General features: G+C 39.3%; 1 protein-coding gene across 1 annotated transcript; it reads left to right on the top strand.

The window, feature by feature from the left end:
• The first annotated feature begins 2,789 nt into the window (after positions 1–2,789).
• LOC139737498 (uncharacterized) lies at positions 2,790–25,484 on the top strand. Its single transcript, XM_071648169.1, has 4 exons — positions 2,790–3,048; positions 23,079–23,293; positions 23,940–24,348; positions 25,228–25,484. Exons 1-4 carry the CDS (start codon positions 2,790–2,792, stop codon positions 25,482–25,484), a joined length of 1,140 nt encoding a protein of 379 aa, XP_071504270.1.
• Positions 25,485–25,612: the final 128 nt, after the last annotated feature.

Genomic DNA, 25,612 nt, shown 5'->3' with positions numbered 1-25,612 from the left:
GATTTCTAAACGATCAGTACTGATTGAACCCTGATTAAGAACCCACTCCATCCCCTTTGCTGTCATGCACCATCTGCTTTTTGTTGGCGATTGTTGTATCATCGGAGTTCAGATAAAAGTACTTAAATCAGTTCTTTATATTTCTATCATACACATACACAGAAATTTGGCAAACGCCACAGAACAATAATTGATGCGCCCTAATTTCTGCTTTAGGGAAGGCATGGTATAAGTCAAACTTTCAGGGAACGTATTATGTCGAGAGACGGGTTATACTTTTCGTCTTGACAAGGTTGCAAGTTCACGTCATTTCTGTACTTTTTAAGGCATGGTTGTAATGTATATTATTAAAGATCGAAGTAAAATGAGTTCTCTTTGGTTGCCATGCATGTACACTGTTCGATCAGTTTGCCATTGTGGGTAAATTAAGCTGACCTTGGATTGAAAATCTAATAAGGAATACATCTTCTCCTAGTCTTCAAAAGCAAGCATTCTTCGGGGAGACCTACAAAAACGAGACATCATTTCAGCCCTTTTCCCCCGCGATTTTTATATTTCTACCAGAGTTGCCACTTTTGATTTCCCTCCTTTCTATCACAAAATGTCGCCGCGCAGCAATCGAAGTGTGGTGTTCAGTCATGTGTACTGTGTCGCAATGTCTTGTATTGGAAACAAGATTCCTATTCAGATGTTGTTGGGGGTTTTTTTCTGTTCTTTGTATCCTCTCTTTCCCTTCCTTTTTTCTTTCTCTTTCTTACTTTCTTTTTTTTTCCTCCTAGGGTTTTTCTTTGATTGACTTCTAACTTACCGTTGAGAATTGACAGTATCGATCTACACACTTGAAAGAAACGTACAGATGAGTAGATCGCAAAGTTTGAAAGGAGCGAGGTTTTTCTGATTAATATTTCTCACTTTGTAAAATTCGCACAATACGCGCGGCATTTTTCTGAAAACCCAGCAGCCCTCAAAGACAACATTTACGTTTTTGCCTTTGCTCCCAGCTGACTCGCTGAAAGTATGAGCGTACAATATCTACGCCACCAAACTCTGACATGAAAAGAAGGGAAGGGAATGCAGCGGAGACGGTGAAAATTTCAAACAAAGGAGTAGAAGAATAACTCAGGCGTTTGGAGACTCCGGGAATGAAAAGGGGCTGAACAATTATACCCGTGTTGTTGTTTGCTTCTTTTGATTTGTTAAGGAAGGAGTGCGAAGATTTGTCAAATTATCCTAATGAATTGGTCGGCGGGTGTACTGTGTTTAAACATACTGGTTGTTAATGCGAAAGCCCCCCTAACAACTGGCGTGGGTCGTTTCTTAATCATGGAAAGCCAGTCGTCTGAGTGGAGGCCACACCCCTTTCATCAACCATGAAGGTGCATTTATTATGTAAATAGTCCCCAAGACACTGTGCCCCTTGTTCCTTGCTTCCCGATACGAGCCTACCGCTATGTGTAAAGAATCAGATCTTTGACAAGGCGAGAAAAGTAAAGGTCCCGCTTGGCCCATCCACTAATTATGATTAGAAAATTTTGCATGGGTGGAGGAAGAAAGAGGAGATGAGGAAGAAAGCAAGGAAATGTGAAAATATGGTAAATTGAAAGCCTGTTTATTGTCTACTGATCGCCCAACCGAAAGAGAAAACTGCGACATTAAGTGCCGCTGCGCACGCGTGTACTGGGGCAGAGGGACCAATAAGTGGTGCAAACATGTCTAGGCTACGGGCATCCATACTGCTGTTCGGGAGGGTTGGGGCATCGAGAGAGAGGTGCCCTAGGGGAATCGCCTCAACAATCAGTTTACACATGTCGCGCGAATGGGATGAAAGGCATAGCGCAGCATCTCGCCGCATCGCACAATGGCGGAGCCTCTGCCAGGGCGCCACGGGGCATTACGTTTTACACGCAGTCATCGGCGGAGACTAGATACGCCCCATTCGTCACGTGACATGCAACTTCGCCGCATCATGGAGCGCCATGGTGTGCATTCACTGACGCCACGCAAAAAAAAAAAATCACCATCGGGGATATACGCACGCGCAGAGCGCGGCCTCCGCACCCCTAACATACCTCACTTTCTCCTCTTCGCTGTTTGAACTCGTAACGCGCGGAACCCCGTTCTCGCTGTCTTGCTTAAGTGTATTAAATTGTGATTACTCACCGAGGTTCGTCAGGGAAGTGGCTGGCCTGCTAGTCTCAATTCCGATCCTCTTCTGACTTCTCGGCGACTATCTCACAGGCGGCTATTACAACTGACAGAAGAAGTTTACACGGAGTCCTTACGCAATATCCATAACGTATGCACTGATTGCAAGATACTCCAACTCGTTTTATCAGGAGCGTTCCTTCAAGTTACATGAATTCCCTTTTCTGTAAGAATCATCATCAGTTGCGAAAAACGAATACATACAATAACGCCAGCTTGACATCTTACTGTGTGTGTGTTCATGAGATGCACTAACTGGCCAATCAAGAGCGGGCTACGTGATTACGTCACGGCCAGGCAGCGTTAAACACCGTCTTCATCTCTCAATTAGATCGACTCGTCTTATCTCGTCTTATCACATCACACTCATCCACTTCTATCTCCTCTGCCGAAATTAACTCCAGATAAACTCCATCAGTTGGGAGAACCCTCCAAGCACGTCCAAAAGAACAGATGCATTAATTGTTATCTCCGCAACATACATTACTTTTCCAAAAAGCATACCCCCTGTCGTGAATCCAAATTTTGTCGATATTTGGTCAATATTTTAAAGACAGTTGGTCTTTGGCCGTTCCATTGCTAGCATGATGGATTACTCTTCTTATTTGGGCCAAAATGCCTACGATTCTTGTCTCGGTGGTGTGGAAGGAGCGGGACTGGGAATCCCGACATCTTACGGAGAATTCCCGGGCTCGGTCAGTTCCCAACCCAGCCAGGGCTATCCGTACAGCAGCCTCCGACCGTCGGTGAGCTACGGGACTGGAGCGGGCGGCATGGCGGGAACATGTAACCTGGCTTCGATGATGGAGCATCAACAAATGTCGCAGTGTTCTCCGTATTCCAGCGGTAAGTCCTTTCCACAACAAAATTACACCTTAAACGGAAAAAAGAGCGTGCCTTTTTCCTGGAGGGTGAGGTCTAACTGAATCCCGACTCTCCAATCTCCCCAATTGCGGCTTAAATCGTATCAAGTCATTTTTATATCTCTAAACTCCTTCATTTATAGAATTAAGCGCGGCGCTTGGAGAACCAACTCCCCTATCCCCGGTCCCCTGTAACCTCTAACTAAGTTGATCAGGTCCAAATACAGTTTGCTGCCCGCCAAATTACATAACGACATTTACACCGAAGTTAATTCGATCAATTTTGCCCAGTTTTGTTTTTTGAGCGCTTTAGTGTCGCTGATGATCGTTCATCATGTGATTTGTCTTGTCTTGATTTGATTTGTTGGTAAATTATTGGTAATTTCGTTAACAGCTGGCGTGCGCGTCCAGCAATGACATTAGTTCCGTTTACCAAGTCGGTCTGCCAGCTAATTCGAACATTCTCCCTCTTTGCAGTCACCAAACCAATTTCGATTTTCTATTTGTTTATGTTACGCTTACCTTGCCCATCAAATGTTTTTTTCCCTCCCTTCTGAATCCTGTTCGTGGGGACTGTGTGCATTTCAGAGCTTGTAGTTCAATAAATTTACGCTGGCAGATATAGTCAGCGTGTGACCCTGCGTTTGATAGCTAGATGATGTCCTTGTGTAATGATGGTGGGACAGCCAAAATGGGGGAAAAAAGAAAGACTTATCCTAAACACTTCGCCAAATTTGATATTTAATTTTCGATTAGAATTTCTCTTCTCCTTTTTCTTAAACATACATATATCATGCACATACTTACATTATACATATAATTTATGTACATATATATATATACATATATATATATATATATATATATATATATATATGGTCTGCTTTCTTACATTTTGACAATGCTAGTTGCAAACTCCCTTGCCTAGTGTATTATACAAGATTAATATTGATTCTAAAGTTCGTTGTCATATCAATGTTTTTGACTATTGTTTTATAGAATATAGTTCTTTTCCCCCTTTTTTGCAGGTCAAATCCCCATCCCACTTCTTGTTTCAAATTCAGCGTTTGTCTCATTGAGAATCAATATTCATGCATTGTTTGTGAAAGTCAATGTGTCAAAAGAAAGTTAGCGAAATCTGTGTACGCATTTACGACATTTAGACATTAAATTTCAGGCTTACAGCTTGAATTTCATGTTCTCCAGAGTTAAATAAGACATGGGCTCTATATTATCCTCCTCTTACACTTTGGAGAGGTGCATATAACAATGGGAGCGTTTGGGGATATTTGAACAAGTGGTAGATTCAAACGTGAAGCAAACATAGCGCAAGTATAAGAATGTTACCACGCTGTTGACAGTTCGGAAACAAATTTGAAATCCCAAACCAATTCTCTGAAATCATGTGATGAGTAATCTCACAGAAAGCAGAGATTATGAGAGCTTCTAGGAGGAAAAGGCATAATATGTTGACTTAAAATGGCTTTTGACGAAAGAAGAAACAGAAATCAAAAAGCAGGGAAAATATACGAAAATATAAAGGTGATGCATCTCGATTTTCAAAAAATAGAACGCCAGCAACAAGACCATGTCTTACAATAGCATTATTACCCGTAATAAAATCACCTCAGCAAAGACGTAGCATTTGCATTCCTAATTGATTAGCTAAATTCCGTCCAAATCCAGGCTCGCACGTTCGCCCTCCCTCTAACGTCGACGACGTTTGCCTTTTGAATAAACAGGAACAAAACTTCGACAAGGAAACTCGCACGACTGACTAGCCTTTTTCCTCAACGCGAGGAACATTACATTAGCGAATTGGTAATTCACACAAATTGTATTACTGCATTGTTTACGCCAATGAGGAGGGCTAAACTGAATTTGGCGGGAACAAATTGTCACTATCAAGGCATCGCGAAGTAAAGGAGGGTGCAACAGTTATTAAATAAATCTCAATTGAAGAAATGTTTAGCTCTACAGTGATGATATAAAATGCACCAAATAGTCCGCTCAAGCGGCATTTTCTTATCAGTTTGTCATGTGTGTTTTTTTTTTACATCAAGCAAAAGATTTTATTTCGTTTTTGACACAAACCAGAAGACAAAAGAGTGACGTTGAACTGTTTCTTTTCAGAATGATTTTCAAAATACATTGTAATGAAATAATAGTCATGTATATATAATACTGTGAAGGAAGACAAACTTGAACCTAAAGACAAAACTATATGATTATGTTAGTGATGATTTTCTCCATTTTCTGTTTGTCTCTTTTGCGTTTTCGATATTTTGAGGTATTCAATTGCAATATCAGTTTTATTTTCGTATTTCTCGATCGAAAATACATTGAATATGATAAATTATGATGATAGAGAATTTCAATTCTTTAACTCAGAAAGCTTCTTTATGTCACAGTTTTTTTTTCTAATTTTGATAATCTACTTTACTGAGGTAGCAAACAGGTAGGTATCTGGTTTATTACCTAAACAGATCGTCAGAAATAATATTTGTTCTTGTGACTGTTCGACTTTCATTCATCGGACAAAGGACTATCCTTCATTGTTTAGTTTCCTTCCATTCTGTTTCGTCTCACGCACCTCCTTTAACTCAGATGTCAACTTCTTTTCCGCGACATTCCTATTCAATCGGCAATCTTACAATTTAGCAATTTCCCGGCAACTCGACAATTTGGATGTGATTTAAGTACTGTTATCGGTGCCGAACTGGCGTTTGCTCAAGTAATTGCGGAGCATCCCAAACGAATTAAATGCTATTTGAGGACCCATCGTGCCACTTGATAAACAAGAAGTGACTAGCGGTTGATTTGAATCGGATTTCAGCCTTCTCCTGCCTGCAAAATTTGTTTGGAAGTCAACGTCACGAAAGGCGGAGGGAGGAGAGAAAGGAATCAGGGTAAATGTACAAAGACTTGTTGGTAAAATCCTCGCTTAGCTCTCCAATTCCCTTTCTTTATTCAGTCGATTACTGGGAAGGTGCCGGATAGCATGCTCTAGCTGACTTCTCCAGGAGAATATTGCCCGTAGCCATGCATGCTACTTCATCTTTTTTTCCACGTGTGCAATGTCTGTGCCTTTTTTTTAATCCAGTCCCCACAAAAAAAAAAAATGAATAGTGATTAATTAATGTAAAGCGATATGAGTGGCCCGTGCACAGTCCGATCTCGTCTGGAGAATCCGCGGGCTTTTCCGACTCAAATTCCAGCGAAGGAACACGCACCCAATCAACCCCGCGCTTCTCCGCCGATGAGATTTTCTCCTTCCCGCGTTTTTTCCTCCTCCCGTTGATGCCCACCTAACATCTCCTTAGCTACGCATCCTCCTTTTCCCCGCCATCGTCACACAAGGAGGAAAAGTCATCTGCCAAACGTAGGCAAGAGGCTATCCCCTAGGTGTGTGAAGGACCCTATTTCTGATTAAATCAAGTTGCCCATCATCGTCCTGAACATGCACAAAGGTAGCTTGAGCGTTGAGAAGGATCGTAATGAAATTGTCCATCCCATTTTGGAGAGGGTCCGGGTGGTTTTTTTGTGGTCATATTTAGTATCATGTTTAGTGTGAAGATTAGCACCATCCTCAGTTCTCGATTTTTTCCCCTTTGCTCTTCGCGACTTAAGCACACACTAAGGGAAAAACCTTATATATGAATATGACTGACAGTCGAATTTTACATCATTTCCTGTGCTAAAATGTTTTAGAATCACAGGGCTATGTCAGGAGAACACTAACTGTGTCGTGTCATGTCATGTCATCTGGGGGGCGTTTCATCAACGAGTTCGTCGGAGTTTTCACCGACAAATTTGCTATCAGCCAATCAGACGCAAGGATTTATACTGACAACTGTCAAAAGCTAATGAAATCCTTGGTCTGATTGGCTGATAGCAAATTTGTCGGTGAAAACTCCGACGAACTCGTTGATGAAACGCCCCCCTGGACTATCCAACATACACGCAACTAGTGGAAACAAGATTTTAAAAAATACCGACTTGAAAAACGCCTGGAGAGCTTAATTACACGAAATACCACCAGAGCCTTGCTCATTTATGTCTTCTGAAGTAGATTTAATTCCGATACAGTGCAAGAGAAATCTTCAAAAGAAAAAAAAAAATGTTCTACTTCATTCTCACCAGCTAACTCTAATTTACTATTTAAACACACGAAACGCTAGAACTCAGTTTCGACACTAAATACGCGGAAACGTAAAAAAAAAAATAAAAAGAACACAAAAACATCGTCATAATATTACTATGATGCTTTCATGGCAATAAGAATGACATGACTTCCCCCATTAAAACACTGAAATATCGTCCATCAAATATCTTCTTCAAGCTCAAAGAGACAGTCGTCTTTTGATCTAACCTGCATGGATTCCGGAAAGCTGAATAAAGACATCTTTAAATGATTATCTGAAGCATAAATTTAGATGTGTTCATGCCCATAAAGTTCAATGGCAGTCCATGCTCAGCTTAGGTTTGATAAAAGAGTGATATCATAATATAAACAAAATGGTCGATTTCTTCATCAAAGGAGACACTAAAGTGGAGTTGTGATATTGAAGTATCACACCCTTTATCGAAACGACGCCATATATGTGCAAATTGATATGGTGCTGCATAACTTCACAAGTTGCCAAAAAAAATATCTCTCATACAGGATTTCATCAGATTTACCTTCTGTAATTGTAATCAGAAATTAAGTTTGGGATTGAATTCTTCATATCTAATTATTGTCATTCTTCAATAATCTATATAGGAAAGATTTTTTCCCCTTGGGGTGAAATAAAACTTCAATATCAAAAGACAATTAGGAGGATCACGCATAGTTCCTATATACTTAAAGTCAGCTTCCAGGATATATTATATACTTGCGCCTATTTGTGAACATTGATGAGAGCTCAATAGGTTGATCAAGCTAACAATCTCAATATGATGATTGATATCGCCGTCACCCCAACTACACTTCAGTCAATTTTGATCGTGAAAAACAGAACAAAACATACAGCAGAAGTGACTGCACCTAAACAAAGAAACGATTTCAAAGTTGTTGGTGCTGTTGTTTTAGTGTTACCGGGTATGGGTATATAAACTACGTTTTGTTGTTTTTTTTTTTCATGTCAACCTGTACATTTCGACAAGTTCTGTAAATACAATAGAAAAAAAAACAAGCTAGAAAGTAAATATCAATCATTATTCCACCAGAGGTTTTATTTCGCCAGAGCACAACAGCGTATAAAAGTTGTGAAAATAACGTGATCGTTAATATTTAAAATTGCAGAATAGAATATATAATCAATGTCACGTTCAAAATAAAGCATGCTGTTTCATAATGTATCATATTGATTAAAACATGCCGCAGTACTGGCTTTGATGTTCTTCATGACAAGGTAATAGCAAAAGTCAGATTCAGTAGGACAAAAACCTATGGCTGATTTCCTTCCGTTGTTGGATATATTTCTTTCATCACATATCATCACCCAATCTGTTGGGTGGGTATATTTTCTTTTTGTCACTGTTGTGTTTTGTCTGTAGTGTGCCTTTTTTTTTCATTGTTAAAGCCCCCCGATCAATGAATAGAATCCCACCAGTAATCCTCCAGTATGAGAAATTACCTCCTCCCGCTTAAAGTACAACCAATTGCTGGTACAATAATCATCGACTGCGCTTTCGAATCCGCCCGACTTGTACAGAAATCATTTCGAGGACACGGCAGGTCAATTATGGAAATGTACCCGTATTGTTTAAGAGATTGCTGATAAAGAGACACAAGAGGAGGTGGTGAAAATAGACCGGTCATAATCCGCTTTAAGGACGCTCCCAGCTACTATGAATTGATTTCTCCATTATTCGTCGCGTTCCGCCCGCCGTGGCGCACAGACAGCACCCGCTAAATCCCCCCAACAGAAAGGGCAGTGGCGGATGCCAACTCGGCGCGCCGTTCCGCATTCTCGCACGCGACAGAAGTGCAGAAATGCTCCATATGGGCAGATTTTGAAAGCCACAGCGCTCTCGCCGTTCTCTCGTGCCCGTGCCACCCGCCTAGATCCTTATCGGTCCCCCGCTTGTCAACCGATGCGTATTCGCAGAGTGCCATTTATACAGACAGCCTTTGACATGATACCGACTGTGAGAAGTGAAAGGAGTGAACGTTCCATTTGAGTGCGCCATAAAATGACGATATCATATTCATTAGGGTCAGGCCTGACAAATGATGATGGATCGCGTAAGAGAGCGATCCAGTAAAGCCGAAAAATCATTATTATGTGGCGTGTAAAAAAGCCGGCCCAGCTAGCATATTACCGTTGAATCACGAACGTTACCTTTCTTTCCTCTATCTTATGAAAAGCTTAAAACATCGATGCATTCGTCTGCAGGAAACGAGATATCAATAATTGGCGAAATCCACGTTCCCTGAAGCGGCACAGGGACTACGTAACACTTTGACGCTGTATCACCATAAGATATCTCCTAACATCGAATCGTTATCTAAAAATAATACAAATATTGATATGCCGTATCAATCTCAGGTAAATAGTTTCCACAAAAAGATAGAATAAAAACTGTTGTCATTTTTGTTGCACCTTGTCTATGATAGTTCATTGAATGACACGCAATATTTCCTTCAATTTCCTCAAGATTACAACAATCAAAATAAAATGGATCATTTCCTCTCCTATTCAGTTCACTTGGCACAAATATTCCTTAAACACAAGAAGTTAAGAGCATGTTGATACGCATACAGGAAAATCTCAAGTTGAAGTAGCCCTCAAGAGTTTATCATCCTTAAATGTTGCTAGATATGTGACCAGTTCACACATATACACGTCTCTCATGGTACGCAGAAAGGATTGTGATCAACCTCCAATTAATTAGTTGTTACGTACGCATTTTCTGTTTCCGATCAGTTCGAATGCTTGGTACGCTATCAGTTCCCGATTCATATAATTTCTTGAGTCTTGCGACACTTGACGGGTGTATCTTCAGCCGCATCATGCGTAGTTATTGTATCTAACTAGTAATTATATGCGTAGTTATTATATGCGTATTTCTATCCCTGAAGGGAATAACTGTACACGTTTTAAATCGATGTGCATTGGTGGTTCTATTGATACTGAACGCAACGATGGCAACGGAATGAAAACTAAAGTGCTCAATAGTGCTACCGTAAATTGCTTTAAGCGCATAAAACCAAACCAATCCAGTAAATAAATAACAACTAAAGCATTACAAAATCGTTTGAAGATAAGAAGCTGTAGTGAAAATTGCTAAATTACCCCTACAACTTCTATTATATTTATTTTGTTATATTTGTTATATTAGAAGTATAATTGTACTTTCAGTTTTGATTACTTTAATCTTTTTTTTTTTTTGGGGGGGGGGTTACGTCATCTGTTATACATAATTTTTGATAGGAATAGGTAAGTAGGAATCTCCCATGAACTGAGACATATTCTGGCTTCTCCGTTGCAGGATTGCTAGAATGAATTTAAAGATCGGAATGTGACACTCCGTATCTTTAATGTTCTCCACATCATTGCCATTTAAAAACAAAATATGATTGGTATGTGTGTGTGTGTGTGTGTGTGTGTGTGTGTGTGTGTGTGTGTGTGCGTGTGTGTGTGTGTGAGTGTACTTTGGCAAGTTGTTGTTTGTTTGTTTTTTTGATACCGTCATATATTATGTAGAATTGGAATAAAGTCCACCGATTGAACACACACAATACAAATTGTTTATGAAAGAGTAGAGTATATAAGACCTTCTAGAAAACTTTTCCTGGCCGGATGCTTTTCTTCGTAATCTATATGTCCTGTCTTTCCCTTAGTATCACTGGACTTGAGATTAAAGCTATGCCATGAAATACTCCCAAAACTTTAGCTAATAAAAATTGGATATTTATTCAGAAAATCAAACTGAGTGAATATCCTCATACTACGTGTGAACGGTGCTATCATATATATATATATATCATATACACATACAGCCAACAAATATGGCTACTATAAGTGCATAGAGTATTTTCAAATTGCTGAAATGTATTCCTTATCATTCAAATCTCCTTGTTCTTTTGTTGAAAGGTTTGTTTTGGTTCTCGAAAACCGTGGCGATATCATCTGACAATGAAAAAAGAATAACACACGACAAGTATTTAAATCATTCGTCGCTATGACATTTTTTGAAAAGCAACGCGATTTCAAGGAAGAAAATAATGATAATGATTTAAATCAAATTCAAACAGTGTATTGGTGGACGGTGTAAGAAAACCGAAGCCATTTATGAATAACCTACGAGATGTTTCATTACTCATCCATATATGGCAACATTTATGGGCAATAAATCACGTTATCGGAGTAATTGTATATTGCCAATATTTTTTTGACTTTTGATTCAACAAACATTTGACTTCATAGTTTTTGCGTTTGTGTGACGTAATCATTTTGTTTCTTGTAATTTTACTAATAGTGTATTTCACCAAATCGTTCCTAATTCTACTGTCATATACCACGATGACATTTTATATAGTTTACAGTACTGTTTCTTATGGCTACGCTGTGAGATAAGGTGTTTCTCTAGTTCACATTATAATCAAAGTCAATAAACGACCAAGCCATGTTTCCTGACTGGTGAGGTATCAAATTAGTATCCGTTGACTTATTTTCGTTCTTATATCTGCTGGTGGACAATTTGCAAAGAAGGAGAAGAAGAATCATATGATTACAATTTAATTTTGTGTCAAATCTTTACTTAAAGTCGTACCTACTCATAATAAATTGACCGAGCAAAGTGGCTGCAATACAAACTGACAAGACTTAAACTTTGTACTTATCTTTTTTGTATGATTTTTGTCAGTTAATCTCATGGAACTCTTGCACGGATAGATCCGTTACATATGTGATACAAACAATGAACATATAAGCCAAATTCACCAGAAGATTCCAATACATTAAGAAACAAGACAGAATGAAACACCGTTAAGTAAGTAAAGCAGCATTTGCACCGGTTGTCATTGTATCATACTTTCTCGTTGACGTAAAAAGAATCGATTTGGACGAGAATCACGATCGTTTTCTCGCTATACACAGGGGGAAGAAATGCTCGAAAGAAAGTATAATTTCTCAAATGACATCTTTCATTCTTGTAAATCCCACGTGAGCATTAAAAAGACCCCAAGTTCATCTTTTTATTGCTGCCCTCTCCTTTGCAAGACGTCGAAAGATCACGCGCTATCAGCGAGCTAGCATTACTCCAAATAATTAATCAAGTCTCTCCCCGCTCGTCGAAAGAAAAATAAATCACTGTGATTGTTTGAGCGATGCGGAGTTCACTCTGTTCAAATTAGGAGATGTTTAAATGTTGACATTTGGACGTCTATATTCCAGTGATCGTCCTTATGTGTAGCGGGGGCCCCAGTGTTTGCTTGTCTTCGCCCGAGAAAATGGCAATATCATTGGGCGATGAAGTAAGGAGGCAAGGAGGAAAGGATGGTTGTTCCACGACGAGATTGAGCGATGCGGGTCGATACCAACATATGGCCGGGGTTCCCCCGCCGCGACAGACGGCGAGAGGTTGGGCCTCCGCCTTTACCCGGGTATACGAGGGAAAGGGGAAGACGGAAAAGCGCGGGAAATGAAGGAAGGAGGCAACGAAGGAGATAGAAACATGAAGAGCACAGGAAAAGAGATATAGAAGAAGAGAAAATATATATTATATAAGGAGAAATGATAAAGGGTCGTACATAGAGTGAGAGAGAAAGGGAGAGGGGGAGAAACGGGCAGACAGGCAGAGCGTAAAGAAAATAAAAATCAATCAATCAATGAATTAATAAGGATCTCGGTCCGTGCATGGCGTGGATGGGACGATGTGTAGGGGAGTTAGAAAGTCGCCCTTTTCTTGTACACTATAGTCAGATTGGCTCATACATGTGGGTGTAATATAGGGCATGTGTTTATGAAGTGTGTGTGTGCGTGTGTGTATGTGAGTGAATGTATCTGCGTCTGTGTATGTAAGTATGTGAAAGGAAGATGGGTTTTCACTTTGACTTCTGTTTCAGGAAAATAGGTGGGAGGTTTCTATTACTGTGCAATTATGATGTGAAATTATTTGGCGTTACTTTACCATTTTACTTATTTATTTTACTAATTCTGCCTGGCAAGACAGGGAGAAGGATAGGAGCTTTTGGAAGGAAAAATAAATCATATTTTTTATAGATATAAAGACTATATTTCAAGAAGTAAAGTCGTTTTTTATTGATTATTTTAGAAAAGATTTTATACAGTGGATCATCTGTTTTCTATGTTTTAATACAGTCTACTTATTTTTTTTTCATTTGTGCTTTGTCTCTGTGTTATACTTTATCTTGTCTTTGTTATGCTGAATCAAATTTGTTTTGTGTTTATCCATGTACACATGTCTGAAAAGCCAAATGATAATAATAATGATGATGATGATGATGATGATGATAATAATGATAATAATAATAATAATAATAATAATAATGATAATAATAATAATAATAATAACAATAACAATAATGATAATAATAATAATCTTTTGGAAAGAGAGCAAAAGGAATATGTTAACTACTCAATATTATCAATGAAATTATTCAGCATTTCTTTTTTAGTATCTAAGTTAAAGAATAATCATAGACTTCATTTTCAGATAAAGTCAAATACGTTGAGAAAATACGTGCATCTTATCTTCACAGTACATGTAAATGATGAGCAAGCACAGTGCGCACCATTTATCCCTAGGTACTACTGAACTATTTACCGTTTAAATTGAGGGAAACGTATACACCTTATCAAGGATCTTCTTCATTATGATTTTTTTGATGGTTCCATGACATTTGCTCCTGTGACAATTGCTCCCATGAAATATCTATACAAGCTAAGCCAAACATAAATTCTACCCGCAAACATAGCCCTAGCCCTAATCCCAATCTTTACATCACACTAAACCTAAAGCCCTATCACAACCCTAACCATAACAAGTCCTAAATTGGATAAAATAAGACCGGAGCCATTGTACAGTTGCAGAAGCAAATGTCGTGTCACCTTCTTTTTTTATATTGATAGAGGAACATATTTGTAAGTGAATCATAATCCAACAAGGAATTCTTTCTTGTTCTTGTTGTTTCTCCCTAGCATCACTGAAAATATTTTGACGGATTTCTTGTTCCACTTTTATTTTTGTTATTCTAAGTCTAGTAAGTATTTGTTAGGGTTTCTTTTTTTCTGAGCAATTGTTAAATGTGTGTTACTTTCCATGAGCCCCGTGGATTTGGGAATCTACAAGGTTAATGAAAACAGTAACTGCCGCTGATGATCACCGAAGTCAGGCGTATCGAATTCATCATTTGATTGATTTACGTCTCTCCGACACACTTGTAGCCGTCCTTTTGTCATCGCTTTCTCCTTGCATGAAGAAGGGGAAAGAGCGGCGGTGAAAACTGACAGGCGGAGTTTATTTTGTTTCGCGCGGGGAGAATTCAAACCCATAGGCCAGTAATCTAACCACGTTCCCGTGGCTATAGTGGGTGAGTAAACGACACGGAAAGTGGAACAGGATAAGATAAATTAAACGCCTCATCAAGTGAAATAAAAAAGATTGCTGAAACATCTCGCTGAAATCGTATCCGTTCCGAGTTTCATGTTGTCTCTCTCTTAAGTCAGGCGCTATAGCTCATGAGCTTCTGGGTCCGTGGGAACGTTTCCGGGCGCACTCCCGTCAAACATTACAATGTGAGCACAGAGAATGTAACAACAGAGTAACGCAGACAGGCCTAGGAAGAACAAGCCAAGTCTTTACAAAAACTTCTCTTTTTTTCGGTCTTCCCTTTTACCCCATCGGAATACCTGGAAGTAAAATCACAACCACATCAATTGGCGTGTTTCCCCCTAATGTGCAAGAACTCTAATTTCAGGTCAGCGGGCGGGGAGGAAAGTAGGAGGGATGGAGGAAGGGAGGGAAGGTGGAAAGAAGGAACGGATAGGGAGATGGAGAAAAAAATAAAAGAATGAGAAAGGGGGGAAAGGAGCCAATTTGTTTTTAATGTCCCTGAAAGTATTGCCCCCCTGGTTATGTTGCCTTTGTTGGTGCGGTTGACGCGCATCATTTCGTCTCCAGTTTGTTTTCTCGCTGATTGGTAAAGGGATGAGGGGTTTGCTGAGACAATCTATAGAGAGTTTCGTGTATCGGTCTCCAGTCGGTTGCAAGTCAATAGTGGTTAGGGGTGATTTCTCGATCAAACCAGAGCTACACAATAAACAATTCCGGCGAAACGGAAACACTGACAAAAACTCTTAGGATTTGGGCTTTCAATCTCAATCCCATCTTTCTCCTTCCTCTTTTCTTCTTCTTCTTGTCCTCTTGAAATCGAATTTTGAAGATTGCTGGGACTCTAAACATCTTGAATTATAGGTGACAGCTTAGATATTATTATATTGACTGTTGGAGTATGTTGTCTCTAAATAAATGTTTTACAAGAGACAGCTTTTTCAAAGTTGCACGTCTATATGAATCTGCAGCCTTTTCATTTTCTACACTAAGTATCTTTCATTTTTACAAACACCAAAAGCCAACGTTGGAACTATAAATCTAGCTCAAGGTGGAAATCAAGAATGAGAAGCTTGAAAACATTGATCTTGATGGCAACTTCTAGACCAAGCGGTGTCGTCTGTTCAGAAATACTACCTAACGCAGACAGAGTGGTTATTTTGTTTACACTTCTTCCTAAGTAAAGATTGTGTTGCACAGTAAAACTTGGCAAACATAGTAGAAGGGAGGTCACTAAGAATAAGAAGTCTGAAATGATCCTACAATTGTCATTCCCATGTTATAAACATCGGAAGTTTTTAGGCGATGTGCAGTGGGAGTTTGGCGGCAGCACAGCCAGTATAGGCAACGTTGCGCACCGCGGAGATCCGGGCGATGGGTCACATGCAAGGACGATGGGGAACAGATGCAGCAGAGGTGACCTACTCCCATGGTTGAATTTCGAGGCCCGTAGGCGCTCCAGGATTATGATACCACTCTCTCGATGGAAAGAAAAACTGACTGAGAAAAGACTCAAAACTATGGAAATCGTATCAAACTATGGAAATGGCTGTGTTAGGACCCAGCACGAGGAACATCCGTACATTTGGGGTAGAGGGAGAGATAAAGAAAGAGAGAGGGAGAGATATAAGAGAGATATAGAGAGAAGGTTGGGGGGGGGGGTATTGATGATGTCGTGGACGAAGGAATTTATACCGGTTGTCTTCTATGCCAGCTGAGAGGGCTATTCGGCCTGGGGCTACATTGCTCATCGTATCGCCTTGTACCAACAAGGGATTCGACAATCGCTTGATTACTCGACTACTGCTTCAGCAAGCCAACAAGGAAAGGAACCATGAGATATAAGAATATTTCCTGTGAAAAAGATGAACTAGAGTTGATGATATATTTTTCAAAACACCGTTTAAATTAACGAGTAACTGAACACGGCATTGATTGGTACGAGTTCGAATTGCGTTGGTTTATTTCAGCAGTACTGATATAGTCTAGATTTGATAAGGAATATAAGGTTTCATAATAGTGTTTTTGACGAAGGCAAGAATTCAACCATTCTCAGTCTCTTACTCTGTCATATACCTCCATATCTACTAATCTATCTCTCTATTTACTTATGTTTAATTTATTCTACTTTGTTTCTTTCGCCAAAAATATTGCAAAGACTGTCGTTAAAACAAGTATAAGGTGCACAACGTATCAAGTGGCAATATGGAATTAAAACCTAGGTCTCGAGAGAAAAATCAAATATCCAACGATGGTGATGATTATGACTGGGAATCCTAAATTCATTTAACAATTTAATCTGACACCTGTATTCAAATCCCCATTGTCATCGCTGAGTGACGTAATACGAGAAACGAAATTCATAACATGCATCAAAGGTTGACTAAGCTGGGAAAGAAGATACTAGGAAACGAGAAGAGATATATGGGGGAATGGTAGAGAAGAAATTGAAAGAGATGAAGAAAAAATGTTAAGAAAATAAGAAAATAAAAACTAATGATGTGTTTACTTCGGCGATTGTTTCTATACGTCTCGCTTTGTATTGCAAGGCATATTCTTTTTCTTATGAGGTTTTGTTAAGTAATGAATTTGTACCATTTTGAGCAGCCTATAACTTTATTAGAAGAATAAAAGTCTCCTTGAACGATGAATCTTATTTTTGTATAGTTTCATCGCTAATTTGGGAGTACGTCCACCAAACTTAGGTTCTTGATATCATTTTTAAAAAAATGTATCTCCTCCTAGTTCTCGCGACACACTAACATGTTTGTAACACGAAAGGAAATTCAAAATACAAGCACACATAACCCATTTTGGTATAGACTTCTATTACTTCACTTCCGGTTCAATGCGTATCAGAAAGGAAGTGCATTTCGTCTGCATGCTGTATGACTTCGAGAAAAGGGTAAAACCGATGGCCTATTGTGTGTTTCGGGGTTTGCTTTTAGGCTTACCTTGTGCTCCTCTTGCATCGCTAGAAATGACAACACATTAGCCCAAGTTAAGGAATTAACGAGTTGTTATTACTAGTGGCCTGTCATGAAGAGCTTTTACGGGAAAATTTTGCCAGCAGAATATAGAAAAAAATCGGCGATGACTGCTCCATCGTTAGAACTCTTCATTTTTATATCTGTTGCAAAGTGCTTTGATCTACATATCTTGACAGTCCCAATTGTCAAAATGCATAAGATTGTGGTCATTAAGGACACATGGAACAAATTTGAAATTATAAAAATCAATTTCAAGATTCATAATATTTCCAGTGCAGAGAAAGTGATAATAATAGAAAAAAAAATGCTGTATAGCCTTTCCCTTGCATATTGTGTTGTTATCGTCTGCATAGTGTTTTAACAAGTTCGATACCCTGCTATTAATGTTCCATGAGCGCATTTAAAACGAGTCATAATTCCAGTCATTATCACCATCTGCTAACTGACGCGTCAATGTTCCTCCAGATTATGAAACAGTAATCGATTCAAACCAACATGCTATCGCTGAAGTCGCGCGTGTGTGGCCGCAGACGGCTGTCGCAGTTTGTGTGTTAAAGAAGGTAATCTTTTGATCCCCATACTCTGGCGCGAAGTCATTAAGCGCGAGACTGAACAAATTTGGCACTCAGCTTGGTATCGATTTATCGATGAAGCGGATCATTATTCGGCTGGGATTTTATTTGTCTCCTTTTGTTTTGTCACGCGCTTGGCTTTTGTTTTCCGTATCGACCAACTTCGTTGGAACTCTGGACACAAAGCAACCTGACAGCTTTGTTTTCAGCGCGCATATGAAATGATATTCATACTTTGAATAAACCCCAATGTTAGAATTGTTCCAGTTGTAGGTTCACAATCAATAACGACATTGTGTGGAATAGGTAGTCGCAGACGCGTAAAGACGTGTATTAATGACATGTTATCGCACAAAAAAACTAAACACCCAAAACAACAGCACTATTTACCACAACCCCGTTTAATGCAGGCCCGTGGCTGTTATTGGATTTGATTTCGTCAGAGTATTTTGTTTTCTAATTTCGTGTCATCTCTAAAGCACAGTGTCTATCTACCTATAGCTGTGATTCCGCTAGTTGCCCCTTTTTCTCTACAGTCAAAATCTCAGTAAGTTCATAAACATCTTCAATGCTGTAACAATAACACAATCATAAGTCCTTAACTGTCAACATAATTACTAAGAAGTGTCCTTGATAATATCATGAACCCCTTTTACCTATAATCGTGTGTTTGTTTGTTTGTTTTACTTTTTACTGAAATTAGCATGAATAAGAATTAAAAACAAAGCCAAATTAATGACAATGATTATGATGATTACTTGACAAATAAATATCAAAACTATAACCGTTCAGAGTTACATCTCCAATTATATGATATTAAAGATTATAATGATTGTGATGTCAATTATGATTAAAACAAACAGAATCGTGCTTACAGTCACCGTATTTACTTTTCTTGTAAAACTCTAATTTCATTCTTTTTATATGCGCTGCAAATTGTAAAACCTTTCTGAAGGTGTTATTTACAAGATAACAATTTATACCACAAAATTGTCACCTTAAATCTCATGACTTTGGAATCTTAAAGATGAAGAATTATCGCCTTATTTTAAGAGATGCAATCATTTGGCAACACAATTAGACCACGTTACCGCCTCCTAATTGCCATGACAAGATGCAGTTTGTTGGAGGAAGGGCAATTTGGAACGTTACACTAATCAGAATCAAAATTTTATGGATTGGAGCGAGTTTCTTCGAGCATTCTTGCACACATGCGATCGCCATGGTTACACGTGAAAGCCTTTCGGATTTCTGTCCGGCGGAAATAATTAAGTTAAAGTCTGAATAATATCTAATTTTATTTTCGGCCGAACAAGCCAAATTATGAAGGAAACACTAGCTCCGTTAAGGCTGGGGGAAATCACCTCTTTCGCACACGGGCAGAAACGTCTGGACAACCTGACATGCATTATGCATGCATTTGGCGCCTAAGAGTGTATTATTATGTACATGTATGTACGATTGTGTGTGTGCCTGTGTAAAAAAAAAAGGACTTCACAGCATTTAAATCACTACAGTAAAAGTTGCTATCAATAGTCTCATGAATGTTTATGAGTTCATAAAATATATAGTGCACTTCAGTTGTACCTGAAAAAAAAAAAATCATCTTGCCGGCATGTTGTGAAGCCAGTTTTCTAACACAATGATTGTCTTTATTGTCCTCCTTTTTTTTGTGCATAAACCACACATTACATCGGAAACTGACAGTTTCTGAAGTTACGATTTATTATCACATCATCTAGAGGAGCTCCTCTTTGTGAACGAATTTAAAAGAATGATATCTTTTTCCGCCATGTCTGTCGCTACTGAAAATAAAGTATCATTACATGTACCTTAATTCTTCTACGCACACAGGTTCAATCAATTGTCATTTACTAGACTTGTGCCATCTTATTTTGAATTGACTTACTTACTGGTTAAGTTTGCAGAAAAAAAAAAATCCGTTGATTGTGTGGATGTATGGAAATTCACCAATTCGTGTAACCAGGAATTGTGCCAAAAGTCACTGCAAAGTCTGTTTCGGGTTTGTAAAAATGTTATGTTATGTTATGCTAATGTTATAATGTTTCAAAATGTTATTACTTGCAAAACACACAAAACAACACACACACTCACAAACGTAGATACAAGCATAGTGTATTGCGTTATCATGTATAACGTAACAAATGTATGCATATTATGCCATGTTTACTTTTATTGAAATAAAAACCAACGGTCAAGAACACTTTTAGAACATAATATTCCCTATTTCAATTCATCCATAAACGTTCATTCTCGTTATTATAAATACAAAAATCTGTAATCGTAACAATAGCAGCAAGATTCAGGGAGTATTTCACACCATGTGCTCGAAAACCACTCCGGCTAAGTACGGCGCTGACTAGAAGTATATAACATCATGTCATTCAAAAATAATACTGCATAAGTTCTACGCATTACTTAAGCTGCCCTTACACACTGCACTCTACGTGCTCGCATAGATGCACGCATGAATTCACGGTATCAAAGAAATCGCCACCAAACCTTCCGAACGGATGGAGCGTGCGCCAAATGCTGACGAGAAACCTTGCGAATCACCCCCTCAGTCGAGAACCATTACATCGGAAAAAAACCCGCAACATTATAAGACAGCCAACTGGCTTCTCTGTGTAAAACTGCATGGCAATGGTACAACTTATGCCATTGAAAGGACTACTGTACAAGAATCATTAGGTGTATTATATAGAATCTCATAACTTTGTAATTATTAATCGTATTTAGTGCAGCTTGTTGATCGTCTCACCAGGACTTCACCTGTGAAGCGATAAAGTAGTGACTTAGGCATATGCACGTGGCATCACTTGTGTCACCTATGAAATATGAGAAGACATTTGCCAATTTGTGAGGTCTACAGACACGTGACTAAATGCAGTTATGAGACGGTGGGCAGAAGCAGACAATGTCAAAGGTTTCCCATCTCATCACGTCAGGCTGACAAGAAGGAAACTCTCAATTTTTACCACAACAAACACGATATCGCAGTTGCGATGTAGGCCTGATAGCTAGCTAGGTCGGCACGGTTGAGGGCGCTTTGCTTATAAGCGATTGCTTCTGTTACATATCTTGCTTCTTTTTTTTTAATGGCAACTTTTTGTTCGCTTAACGAAAAATTACCGTGTACGTAATATTTATATCTACTGCCACCTTTCTTCACTATGTCTTATATAACATCATACATGTGGGTATAATAGTTTTAGTGCCACAATAGTGATTTCTGTCATGAATGGCGTGAGTGATAATTTATTATCTATTTGTGTGATTTTTTTTAAAGAAGAGCCAATCATTTTTCAAGGATGTATCATAACTTTTGCGATATTGCTGAATCACGAAATATGATACGACTCACGTGCAAAAGTACATGTAAAGCAGTCAACAAGACAGTAAGAAGACATCATATCTGTTTGAAAGCATTTTAATACAACTGTGAAACATATCCCCATCTCTCTCTCTTTATCTTTATCTCTTTCGTTCTTTCTTTCTCTTCCATTTGTCGCTCACACCTTTAGCCATGCTGTAATCCCCCCCCCCCCCAAAAAAAAAAAAGAGAGAAAAATCTTCACGAGCAGTGTAATTTCAAGAACTAACAGCAGACTTCCCACAGTGAATTTGACAAGATTTACCACGGCTACACAAATCCTCGTGTTTAACATTCTCTTCCACATTTAACGGATGAAGAGAGTGGTATAAGGAGGAGGGGGAGGGGGGGGGGGGGGTGATACCAAACAGGTATAAGGAAAACCAACAGAGTGGTAACACGCTTGCATAATGTACATTAACTATGCACAGACTATGGTGTGCGCGTGTAAATGCATGCGAAGATCCCCTTCTGAGCAGCCCGGCTCGTGAGCTCGAGAAGTTGGGGCGGCCTTCGGAAGGCACGTTCGCCTGGCCCGTAATCGACGAATACGACTTAGGATCACGCGCTGCGTAGATAGTGCAATCAGGCGAGATGAAACACAATGTATGATTTCCTTCCTCTCTGCAATGATTGTGACATACGAGGAAAAACTTCATCCAAAATAGAAACACAGGCACATTGCTCTACATCACTGTGATACTCGCAGAGACAAGGAGAGAGAGCGAGAGTAATTCTGACATAGCCACACTGTATTATGCGTTGTTATTGTTGTCGTTTGTTTCAGGGTGCGTATATTTACTGGCTTGTATTGTAAAGCTAATACATGCGAAATAGCTTCGATTCTCGTTCAAAATGTCAGCATGTAAGCTAATAATTGTGTCACCTCATTTAACGATTCATTCGAGTTCAAAAGATGTATGAATTACTGTTACGTTTCGTTTTAAAAGTGCCTGCGAATCACGAAACTCAATGCAATCTCTTGAATGACGCATTCACGTGGTCGTGAACCGTATTTTTTTTTCTACATTCATTCTTACAGAGCAGAACTGAAAACATGATTCAGTGAATGATATATCATGGCAATTTCCATTTTATCTTTTCGGAATTCTTGTATTTTTGGTCTTAATCACATCAAAGAAGGTTTTGATACTCTAGAACTCAACAAAACGAAATGATGCAAGGAAGTTTCAAAAACATTCTTATTTCTTTTTCACTTAGTCTCTGCTGATATTGTGATCATCTAGAAATGAAAATTGCCCTTTGATATAAATTGACAAAATGACAGTCATGTCTAGTTTTCATTCAAGCTTGTAACACAAATTAGGAGAAACATTTTGTATTCTATAATGTTTTCCTAAAGTAACAGATGTATGATAAGAATCCAAAATTTACAGAGAAGTTTTAAAATACGGTGTGAGCAGACAAACATTTATGATTTGACCATCATTAACGATTGCCTCTTTTCTGTTTCTCTTTCCATCATCAGCCGCTGGAATGCCGTACATGCACCGCATTCTGCACGAAGGCTCGGCCGCGTCCAACGGCCTGCACGAGAAGCGCAAACAGCGTCGAATCCGCACGACTTTCACCAGCGCTCAATTGAAGGAGCTGGAAAAAGCCTTCCAGGAAACGCATTATCCTGACATTTACAAGAGGGAGGAACTAGCCCTCAAGACGGACCTTACTGAGGCTAGGGTCCAGGTACTTACCCCATCTTTATGCCGACATACTATTTTTTTTTTTTTTTTTTTAGTATTCTGTTGTATACATGTACTTAATGTCGTGTGAATATTGCCATGTGCAAGGTTGAATGAAAGGTAAAGCGAATTCGCGATGATTAGAAAAAGACATTATGAATGTTCGTCATGTGCGGAATTCAATCTTTTCGATTATTTCTTTTCAAAAATCACTTCTAAGGAGATGAACCTAATTAAAAAAAGTTAAACTGGATACTTTTTATGTAAACACATCGATTAGATAATATAATTAGGTAGAGCTTAGGTCATCTCATAAAGAAAATTCATTCAAAACAAGATATTAGGCTTTATTATCAAACTCTGGCCGATTGCAGGCTTGTTTAAGATGTAAAGAGACAGTGAAAAGACAGAGTTATCAAGACTGGTACAGAGGATTAATTATGTTCTCCAATGTTATCTCACTGCTGCTGTTTTTCAGCCATGATCACAAACACGACTATCGAATCCTTTGAATAATAATCATTATTGACATCAATCCGCTATCAACAGTATTATCAAAAATTGACGTGTTACAAAAAGAAGAAAAAAAAACACCCACACACATCATATTGCCTTAAACGTTTGAAATGTATTTGTACCATTATTTTTAGGTGTGGTTTCAAAATCGGAGGGCAAAGTTCAGGAAAACCGAACGCGCCAACGCCGCCGCAAGCTCGTCAACCAACAATAATAACAACAACAGCACGAACAACAACAATAACAACACTGGCAACAACAGCAACACCAGCAACAGTAGCAGCAACAGCAGCCCCGCCAACGCCAGCGGTGGCGCCAACACCGGAAGTGCTACCACCAACGGGACTTCCGGTTCGACCGGCCAGCACGGAGCAGTCGGTCAGCTGCAGAACTCTCAGGGCGGAGTAGCCCCGGGACAGCCCAAGGTGGCGAGCGGTGCCGCGTCGCCGGTGAAGAAGAAGACGCTGAAAGCGGAAGACCTGTCCCCCGTGGCGCCCACGACGGGAAGCTCGGGAACAAACGTCAGTTCTTCTGCCTCTTCAGGTGAGAACCGACAATCTAATCTCAAATCTTTCTCTCCTCCCCCCCCCCCCCTCCCCCTCACTTTCCTATAATCGGCAACCAACAAAGTAAAGGAGAGGGGTACAATTATTATCTTTAAAATGACATTGCTACCTACCACAATGCGGTATGTCAATAAGAAATGTATGATGTCCGTACCAATACTATCTGGACGTGAAGAAATCTTTAGTGTTCGTTAATTCGTACGTCGTGTTTTACTCTTTTATCGGTTATTTCATTTTCATCATTCATTCATTATTTCCCAACATTTTCGAAATGACAATGAATGTCTTAGAATTGTACAGATCTTGTTTCTAAAAATCTTTCTCCACGCTTTACTCGTAAAAATTCTTGCATTTTAAAGAATAATTGAATAATTTCAAATGATTGTCAATGCAGTACACACTCGACAGAAGACGATGGTTCTTGAATGAGGCTGCAGTATACAAAGAATTAATCGGGGAAAAAATTGGAAAAAGAAATGACATCGAATGACAAAAGTCTAAGGTTTATAAAATACGTTCTTTCAATCTGACGTGTACTTCATTCTCAATGAATGACGCTGTCTCTGACAAAATCGACACACATCGTTTGGCGATAACATGATTTCAATAAAGAAAAGCAGATAACTACACATGGGAACATTTTTTTTTTATTGAGGATCCCTTTTTATTAACGAGTGTACATAACAAATGAAGACGCTCTTTACTGATAACGCTGTGACATCGGACATCGAGTGTCAAGTGTTGCAATTCGTAATTATGCAGTATTCATAGAGTAAAATGAAACATGTTTAAAGCAGCAACAAAGAAAATAGTCTAATCTCCGTTTTCCTCCTGTCCTTTTCGATTCCTCCGACAGTATCGCACACCTCATCTACGGGCCCTACAGTAACCAGTCACCCGACCCACTCTCAGCTCACCAGTGGCGGCTCGTGGGCTGCCACAAACTGCGGCTCCGCCACCACGCACCCGGCGCTGCACAGTCCCTACTCCACGATATTCCCGTCTGCCTCCGCGCTGCAGCACGCCGCCACGGCGCCAATGGGACACGGTCAAATCAAGACATCCCACGCCAAAGCCGCGTCACATTCGAGTCTATTTTCGTTGAATTATTAAAGAAGCACACTGTATTTATTTATTCGTGCAGCAGGAGAGAGAATGTTATTACCAGTTAGCGCAGAGGCTGAATTTATAGTGCTGTTCTTCATCAGACGATCTGTGACATAAGTTTGATGTGCGTGTTG

This window comes from Diadema antillarum, unplaced genomic scaffold, assembly GCF_040938485.1.
Source record: "Diadema antillarum isolate AM-2024a unplaced genomic scaffold, OU_Dant_1.0 seq00000693_RagTag, whole genome shotgun sequence".
Classification (NCBI taxonomy): domain Eukaryota; kingdom Metazoa; phylum Echinodermata; class Echinoidea; order Diadematoida; family Diadematidae; genus Diadema; species Diadema antillarum.
The sequence above is the reverse complement of the archived record's forward strand: the minus strand, read 5'-3'. Positions and strand labels throughout refer to the sequence as shown.

What these genes read in the sequence shown, in the direction of transcription:
- LOC139737498 (XM_071648169.1), top strand. Translation starts at nt 2,790, where the DNA reads ATGATGGATTACTCTTCTTATTTGGGCCAAAATGCCTACGATTCTTGT. An exon ending in TTACTGAGGCTAGGGTCCAG is followed by an intron (nt 23,294 to 23,939) that starts GTACTTACCCCA and finishes CATTATTTTTAG; the next exon opens with GTGTGGTTTCAAAATCGGAG. An exon ending in CAGTTCTTCTGCCTCTTCAG is followed by an intron (nt 24,349 to 25,227) that starts GTGAGAACCGAC and finishes TTCCTCCGACAG; the next exon opens with TATCGCACACCTCATCTACG.